Source organism: Clarias gariepinus, chromosome 14, assembly GCF_024256425.1.
Source record: "Clarias gariepinus isolate MV-2021 ecotype Netherlands chromosome 14, CGAR_prim_01v2, whole genome shotgun sequence".
Lineage (NCBI taxonomy): Eukaryota > Metazoa > Chordata > Actinopteri > Siluriformes > Clariidae > Clarias > Clarias gariepinus.
This window is the reverse complement of record NC_071113.1, coordinates 18,087,906-18,097,633: the sequence shown is the minus strand read 5'-3', so window position 1 is coordinate 18,097,633 and position 9,728 is coordinate 18,087,906. Positions and strand designations below refer to the sequence as shown.

At 37.8% G+C, this 9,728-nt stretch overlaps 1 protein-coding gene across 1 annotated transcript; it reads right to left on the bottom strand.

Annotated features, from left to right (window-relative positions):
* Positions 1-1,700: 1,700 nt before the first annotated feature.
* Positions 1,701-9,718, bottom strand: hexdc (hexosaminidase (glycosyl hydrolase family 20, catalytic domain) containing). Its single transcript, XM_053511159.1, has 13 exons — positions 9,574-9,718; positions 7,136-7,242; positions 6,930-7,045; positions 6,734-6,821; positions 6,420-6,584; positions 5,789-5,972; positions 5,171-5,242; positions 4,464-4,662; positions 4,282-4,364; positions 3,990-4,068; positions 3,302-3,412; positions 2,645-2,734; positions 1,701-2,366 (listed from the first exon to the last, which is right to left on the bottom strand). The coding sequence occupies exons 2-13, from the start codon at positions 7,220-7,222 to the stop codon at positions 2,180-2,182; spliced, it is 1,461 nt and encodes a 486-aa protein (XP_053367134.1). The 5' UTR covers positions 7,223-7,242; positions 9,574-9,718; the 3' UTR covers positions 1,701-2,179.
* Between the last annotated feature and the right edge of the window lie 10 nt (positions 9,719-9,728).

Here is a 9,728-nt window from a genome sequence, read left to right as displayed (position 1 = left end):
TGAGCTCCACAGAAAACTTCAACCTTGCAGTGAATGAACTTAGAGAAACAGCACACAGAGCCTTCTATGCCATTAAAATACTAACATTTGTGGAAATTCCAGTTAAAATTTGGCTCAAAATATTTGAATTAATAATCGAACCCTGTATAGCAGCGAAGTGTGGGGCTCGATCACACACCAGCAAATCATCAAATGAGACAAACAACTGATTGAGACCCAGCATGCAGAGTTCTGCAAAATGATTTTAAAGGTGCACAGAAACACCATTAGAATTAGGCCGATATATGTTACTGATAAAAATACAAAAAAGAGGCAATTAAATTGTGGAAACACCTAAAAGAAAGTGAGCCACCATCACACCATTATAAAATTGCAAAACCAAGAGTTAAGCAAAAACACACATGAGCATGGTAACTAACTCAAAACTAAGAAACACCCTGACGAAGTACAGACTTAGTGAGAGACGGGCCGTAGAGATGGGGCGACACAGATAGACCTGGCTGCCCCGAGAGAAGAGACTGTGCCAGCGGTAGACAATCAATAAAATAGACAGAGCTACACTTCCTAACTGGATGCCTGAAATATCACTACATTCGCTCTGAATTCTTTACCAAAGGCAATAAAATCATCCCGATTTCAACTGCCTCCCCGACAAACTGCCCCACCTACTGGCAGAGCACAGAGAGAGCCACACACTAGCAGCACTATACACACACCTGCCACCCAGTGAGAGGCAGTGAGGGACCATAGTGTGATGATATAGCACACCATATCAGACACACACACACACACACACACAAATACACATTGACCACTGTTATTATTATTTTTACTATTATTATATACATATATGTATATTTGTTTTTTTCTCGCCTTTTTAAAAATTATCTTTAAATATCCATACTGTTTTATTTAATTTAATTTATTATTACTCTTTTTAAACTGTTTTTTTTTTTTACTTTATTCTATATCTCTAAGCTATGGCAATATAACAGAAAGCATGGCCACAAGATACTATATTGTGTTCATGACTTAAGAATGTGTGGTTAATTAGATCATTCATGTCTCATTTGTAACAGGATGACTGTTGTCTTGGAGTTGCTATGAGTCAGTAAATAAAGGTAATCCTACATCTATACTAACAGTTATGAACAGAATCATTTCAAATTTGTCCATAGTTTACAAGAGGCTAAATGCTATGAGGTTATTAAATCTCGTCTGCACGCGTTCTTAAGTTTTGGCCATAACATAGTATTTCATAGACACATTAACACACTTGAACTTGAACTTAAACATTATACTATTTTGTTCTCACGCCTTAGTATGTCATGGCCACAATGTAGTATATTGTTCTCAGTTTTGGCCATTGAATATTTTTTTATTTCTGCCACCGTCACTAGAGGGGCTCTGTACAGTACATAGCATAATTCCAAAACAATAGTCAGCTTGGCACATCTAGGACATAAATGACCTCAATACTACACAGTATTAAGCTATGGCCACAACATAGTATTTTATTCCTATGCCTTAAGTCATGGCCACAGAATATTGTTTTTTTCCCCCCAGAAGGTTTTCATGTTATAGTATTTTCGTATAAGGAAAACAAACTGGGGGGTGAGATTCAAACCCCCAACCCTGGAGATGCTATGACCACATGGACAATAAAAAAACAAGTAACTAAGCCACTGTACCAACAAACTCAAACATTTATTGATCAAGTCAAACAAACTAAGTTGATAAATAATTGTTTGTGCAGTGAATCAGACCGAGCTGGGTTTTTAACACTTCCAAGTCTGCTAAATACAATATTATTCTAAACAGGCAAATGTTTATTTTATATAAAAATTATTCATATTTATGCAATAAACTCACAGATGTACTGTGTATATGAATTAGTTAATATAAAGGTGTACAGTATATTAAGTATTTGTTTCTAGCAGAAGACAAACTGTAGATTTGATAAGAACCAATCACCTCCAAAAATAACCCTAACCACAGTAATGAGGTTCAAATAATAAATGAAAACACATTTGACAATTAAGTTGTATACCAGTTCATTATATACATATAATTGCAATATGACATAAAACATCAGCCACAACAACTGTGCTTCTTATTCTATTCTCTTTGAAACTGATCTACTTTGTTGTTGTTTTTTTAATGAAACCTAAAGTCCACTTTAAGATTCACTAATGTAAAGTCCCATATCCTCCAGGGCAGTTTGGATATTGGTCAGTACATCCTGAATGGGCTTCAGTACTGGAGTCACATGCTGAGTAACCCACTCCTCTACTGTTGAGTCTGGGTAAAGAAGGGTCATTTCCTGCCTCACCTCCTGCACCTTGAACTCCACAGTATCCAGAAACCTGGCATGAAAATTTTTATTTAAAAAATGAGTCATATTATAGTTAAGGATTTATGCCATAAGTCAGATATTGCAGCATGATAAGCAGGGTGTGTGCTACAGTATTTGTGCTTTAGGTTTGATTTGATGTGCAAAAAAAAACAAAACATCTAATTGGTTAACTTGTTGATGGCTAGGACAATTATCAAATATTATAATGGTAATAAAATAAGATCAGCATTATATATTGTTTATACATGTGCATAGAACAAAATCAGTTTCAAAGTGTTTAAAGCTTACTTTTGTGCCTGGTCCTGTATCTGTTGCGCAACAAGTGGGTTGACCGTCTTATTCTGTCTGTGATAAGGAGAGAACCAGCCTCTCACAAACCTAGGAATTGTCCAAAAGAAAATATGAGAAGTTTGGTTGGATATTTTGGCAGGTTTAACAAACGCATGTGACCAGTCACATCAAATCAGGGCATCACACAGGCTAGTTTTTTGCTTTGACCAATAGAGGGTGGTATCAGATTTTCAATAAAATAAAAAAATAAATAAAAAACAGTTTAACTGTTTTAAAGCACTTTAATGAACTGGTTACTCCAGTTGTGATTGAAAAACATGCATTTCTTCACTGCTGATGGTTAAGGGTTTTTTTAGGGATAGGAAAGAAATCCTGGTGTCCCTCTTTCTAAATGTTCTTGTATCTTTATATAAATGTTCCAAAAATAGGATTTCAACCGTTTTATTTATTTACATTTTATTTCTGAAGCTCTCATGGTAAACAAACTCGCACTGGCCATATCCCAGCAACCGGACATGATACAGTAATAAACTTAGTATCAAAATGGAGCTTGATGGATGCTGGGGTCTGCATAAATTAATAATTGCTCAATTGTTAATTCATATCTGTATAATATATGACTATATGTATAATAATATGACTTTAATGACTTACATATTGCTCTCAAAGTGTCGGAGATCTTCAGAGTCAAGCATTGTTGTTAGCTGTACAATGAGTTCAGCTAGTTTGATTCCAGTAAACGAGCGGGAACCACTTTGAGACAATCTGAACCACAAATACATCAGTAAACAAGTTAATAAACATCTACTAAAGTAGCATGTAACATACAGTAACATGCTTTTAGAAAATACTGTAAATCAATTTGTAGCTTGGAAATAAAGACAGTAGCTTTAAACAAAATAAATGTAATACGTTTACTTTAAATTGTTATGTAGGAATTAAGCTGACACTGATTGCAATCTGTACCTACAGTATGTTCTAATAAAGAAAGTTATATCCACCCAAAGAATTGTTTCTAACTATATTATTAATTATTGTTTATTTTCTACATTACAAATTTCCAAATTTTACAAAGTGTCTTGCTACAGATCACTTGTTTATGTCCCTGAAAAATGTGGCAATTTTGACTCAAACTGCCTTTAATACAAATGTATTTATGGATCTTTAGCAATCACTTTATTTTGCTCAGGGTTTTTGTGGCTTTGGCAGCTATTTCTAACAGCTAGGATGTACTGTATTTACAAGCTGGGAATACATCCTACTGTGTGTGATACCAGTCCGTAGGAAATGAGAAAATCAATAATAATTTTCACTGAATGAGCATGCATACAGTATTTAATACCTTTCTATATCTCCAACTTCAACTGTGCCTGTGCCAAGTGCCTCCATCACCTTGTTCTGAGCTTCCTGAGTAAGGCCTCCTAAAACATATACATTAAAAAAAAACTCTTGTGAGATTTTTTAAGTGTCTATATACTGTATCTATCTTTTGGTATCTTTGTGTAGTAATTTATTAAACAACGATTTAATAGTTTTAATGTAATAGGCAGATAATAGGAGCTTTTAATGTAATTATTATATAGAATGATTATACAGTTTCTTTTCGTAATAAGGATCAAATTGTAGAGACATACCATATTGCAGAATTTGCAGACATAAAGCAAGAGAGTGCAAGCCCAGGGGCAACAATTCACACAAAACAGAAAGGTGGTCATATCTAATAAAAAAAGAAAACATACAAAATAATACAGTTCATAATTTGGAATACATTGCTTAAAAATATCAGTGTGCAGATTTAGATGAAACATGAAGGTACCTTTGCCAGCCAGTGAGTGCAATTCCCTGTAGATCAACACCAGGTGAAAGACCAGATACCACTTCTAACCACTGAAGATGATTGTCCACATGCCTTTGTGTGCTGGTTACACAAGTGTATACAGTGGTGGAGCCTTTGAAAGAACTAGCAATCCACTGTTGGGATAAACCAGCAGCATGGTATTTCTCCATGAGCATAACTGAGTGAAAAGAACAGATGTTTTTTATTAACCAGTCTTAACCCAGTCTTGCACACTCTCGCATAACTAAACAGTTTTTTTTCTTAATACATCTTGGTCAGTAATAGCAGCAAAACTAATAGGATAAATAAGTAGTTATAATAGTGAGAAATGTAGATCTAGTGCCAATTTTGTCAGACTGATATTGGCCAGAAATGGTGGATCATTATCAGGCCAGAACTGACATACAGTATCATCCTATCTGATGTATGTTTTATAGACACCATGAACATGTGTGATCGTAAATAAAACATCTATTTTTACTTGAAATTAAAGTACTTTAGTTTTAGACAAGGAATCAGTGTTTTTTATCATATATCTACATATTATATACAATTAGCTGAAAGAAAAAAATAGCTAGTGGGGCACAAAATAAAATATACATTGCATGTGACATTCATTCATCGTCCATTCATCGTTATGTTTGTGTATTTCTTCTACAATCAGAGGCAAAAAAAATTAAACTTACTAGTGTGGGCCACGTCCAAAGTAGGTCTATAGTCCCACAGCATGGGTTGCACTAGTCCAACTAGACCACTATCTAAAAAGCAAAATAAATATATTCATGTACTCTGTACACCACCACAATGAATTTGAAATGAAACAGTATACACACACGCACATCCGTTTTGGGGGGGTGAATACTGTACTAATACTGTGTTGGACTTGGTTTTGCCTTTAGAACGGCCTTGGACATTCTCATGATGGGAATCTTTTATTCCACCACATCCCAAAGGTTGTCTACTGGATTAAAAGCTTATGACTGTGAAAACCATTTGAGTACAGTGAACTAATTGGTATGTTTAATAAACCAGTTTGAAATCATTTTAGCTTTGTGACACGGCACATTATCCTGTGGTCATAAAGGGATAATCAAGGTCACTGAGAATACTTAGGGAGTTTGTGGCATTTAAACAATGCTCAGTTGGTACTAAGGAGTCCAAAATATTCTTCACACCATTACGAACTGTTATAGATCAGGATAGATCCATGCTTTCATGTTGTTTATGCCAAATTCTGACTCTGACATACGAAAGCCATAGCAAAAACATTAAGACTATGTCAAAACTGTTTAATATGAGTTTACCTTTAATGGTGTCAGAGGTCATGTTCCTTAGCATGTCGTCCCACATTATCACATTGAGTCTGGGGTACAGCTCCTTTATGCTTTTTGCCACCTTAGAGACATGACTGAGGAACAGCTTGTCAGTACTGTGCCCTGGAATGCTTAACCACTCTTTAGACTCCTCCCCCTCACCCAGCATGTACACCTGGAAGAATAAACTATGTTATTCAATAGATTTATATACTGTATGTAGATTTGATGAATTTGATCATCATTAACCACCTTATCCTGCTCATATGACTAAATGAAAAACATTACACAGTTATAAATACAAAGGGGCACGCTGTGAAATAAAAATAATAATTAATGGGATGGAGGAGACAGTTTCTTCATAGATACCACCATATCAAGGATGACACTGTACTGTATGTTGTCCCAGTAAAATAACAATGAGTTTTTTAGGTGGAGTGTCCAACCTTAAAGGTGATAACATACTGTATAAGAACATGCATGTTAATAAACACCTGTTATTTGCTTTCGGTCAGCACTACTGTCAGACCCATGATATTATAGAAAACTATACCTTCTGACCAATCAGATTTTAGAATTTCACAGCTCTGTAACATAATAACAGGTCAAGCTCGTGCCGTACCTCATCAGCCCCGATATGCAGAGCGGTGCTCCTCGGATGAAGGCTCATAACCTGATGCAGCATCTCCAGTATAAGAGTAAGTCCCTGCTTGCTATGAGGGTTGAGGGTCCCCAGGCAGTGGTTTACTTCTCGGAACTTGCTAAAGGTGCTATGCTTCAGGACGAACTGGTAAACAGAAGTAATAAAAGAGTGTGTACGGTGCAAATCAAATCATTTCACCAACTATCTGTGTAGTTGTGTCACATGCAGTGAACATCTACACAAGATATTATTTTCCCACTACCAAATATTATTCACCTCTCTTTCTAACTCACTTCAAGGTGTCCAAATGTCTGCACCAGAGGAATAATCTCTAGCCCTCTAGAACAAGCAACATCTTGAATGGCACCAATTTCTTCACGGCTGTATGTGGATCAGTGACAATGACTTCAGACAAGCAGCAAATAAATACAAAAAGGCCATACTCCTGAAGGCAATTTGGGTAGAACATACAGCTGGTAGTCTACAAACCTGTAGGGTGGATGAGATTTTGACTGAAGAATCTGCAGCTCACCTTCATAGGGAAACATATCTTCATACTCAATAAGAATGCCATTTGCACCAAGATCAGCAAAAAGCTGGATCAGCTGTTGAAAAGATGGTCAAGATCAAATTTAAAGGACTGTACTTAGACTAAACAATGTGCATAAAGAACATAAGATCTGTAGTTTTTGCACCTCATATAAGTAGTTAATTCGGGGAGGTGCCCCTTTTAAATCCAGGTGAACCAATTTCCTTCCTTTTGATAATGCACAAACATCCATGGTAGGTCCTGTTAGGAGATCTGTATAAAAAAAAAAAAAGATTGAGTATACAGGGTAAGTAACTAGGCATTAAAATGGTGATAAAGTCAATATTTCTAATACAAATGTATTGAAACAACATAGGAAAATTAAAGCAAATCTTTTTTTAGATTTTAATGTAGGCACAGGAGGCGTCAACCAGATTTCCTAAATAGGGATTAAATGCACAGTCTTCTGAGAGAGGTTGTTTGGGAAACCTCTGTGTCCTCCAGCATTTTCCAGTACATGTACAATTTGTTTCTAAAGATTTGTATTAGAAATATTAGAAATATGGACTTTATTCTTCTTCTTTGTCTTTCGGCTGTTCCCTTTCAGGGGTCGCCACAGCGAATCATCAGCCTCCATCTAACCCTAACCTCTGCATCCTCTTCTCTCACACCAACTAACTTCATGTCCTCTCTTACTGCATCCATAAATCTCCTCTTTGGTCTTCCTCTAGACCTCCTGCCTGGCAGTTCCAACCTCAGCATCCTTCTACCGATATATTCACAATCTCTCCTCTTAACATGCCCAAACCACCTCAATCTGGCCTCTCTGACTTTATCTCCAAAACATCTAACGTGGGTTGTCCCTCTGATAAACTCATTCTTAATCCTATCCATCCTTGTCACTCCCAAAGAGAACCTCAACATCTTCAGCTCTGCTACCTCCAACTCTACCTCCTGTCTTTTCTTCAGCGCCACTGTCTCTAAGCCGTAGAGCATCGCTGGTCTCACCACTGTCCTGTACACCTTTCCTTTCATTCTCGCTGATACTCTTTTATCGCACAACACACCTGACACTTTTCTCCACCCATTCCAACCTGCCTGTACCCGCCTCTTCACCTCCTTTCCACACTCTCCGTTGCTCTGGACTGTTGACCCCAAGTACTTAAAATCCTGCACCTTCTTTACCTCTGCTCCCTGTAGCCTCACCGATCCTCCTGAGCCCCTCTCATTTACACACATGTATTCCGTCTTGCTGCGGCTAACCTTCATTCCTCTGCTTTCCAGAGCATACCTCCACCTCTCCAAATTTTCCTCCACCTGTTCCCTGCTCTCGCTACAGAGCACAATGTCATCTGCAAACATCATAGTCCATGGGGACTCCTGTCTTACCTCATCTGTCATCCTGTCCATCACCAGAGCAAACAAAAAGGGGCTTAGAGCTGATCCTTGATGCAGACCCACCTCCACCTTAAACTCTTCTGTCACACCTACAGCACATCTTACCACTGTCTTACAGCTCTCATACATGTCCTGCACCTTGTCCATGCACAAAATATGGACTTTATTGCCAGTTGATAATGCTTAGTTTGGTACTGTTGGCACATGACTTATGTGGATAATTTGCATTGTGCATAAGCAAAAGCAACTACAGTGGGGCACAAAAGTATTTAGTCAGTATATATATATATATATATATATATATATATACTATTAGCATTTTGCCCATAAGCTCAATAAAAACAGCACAAAGTGGCAGCCATCAAAACCTAAATTCATACCCCATACCAAGGAATTTTTATATGACATGATGATGAAGTGAGTAGTTTTTTACCTTCTATACCACTTATCCTAGGCAGAGTTGCGGGGCCCTGGCGCCCATTCAAGGAGACTTTGGGCACAAGATGGAGTACACACTGGACAGGAAGCCAATCCATGACAGTGTGCGCACACACGCACAGCGAACAATTTGGGAAAACCAATGACCCCAATCTGCATATAATTGACTGTGAGAGGAAACCGAAGTACCCAAAGGAAACCCACCAAGCACAAGGAGAAGATCAAACCCTCAACCTAGGAGGTGTGAGGCCACAATATTAAGCAAAGTAACAGCAAAACTAATCTGTTTGGAGTCTGTGTAATCATACATGAGTTGTCACACAAAGGAATTGTGATATGAAGCTAAATATTTTCCCCCTCATCTCTATACTCACAGCTCCAGGATCCTGGGGTCAGTTCCTGGTTCATTCTTTGATTCTGTGTTGCAGTGTACGTTCTTCTAATACGCTAATAACTGAACTGGCTCGTCAGACTTGGAACAGGTTTAAAAGTCTATGTTTTGAAAGGGTGTGTGTGTGTGTGTGCATGAATGAATGAATGTATGGTGCCCAGGATGTGTCCCCACCTCGCGCCCAGTGCCCCCTGGCTCACAGCAACCCTGACCAGGATACATCCTGGATGGAAAAGCTCCATCTCTGTTTCTAACCGTGACTCTGCATGTCTAGTTTTAACACAGCATGAGTTTTGACAATGTCTGCGATGACATAATGATAGAACTTTTAATAACAGTAACCATTTGAAAAGAATCTAATGAGAGCCTTGGCGTACCGTTGTCTGTGATGCTGTGGCGTGCGGAACTCGGAGCCCTTGTACACAGGAGTGTGGTGTGTGTGGTGCACACACAGAATGCTCTGTAGAAATCTTAGTAGCTCCGTGACAGATGACGTCAAAAAAAAACACAAAACGAAACGCTCGCGGAACCG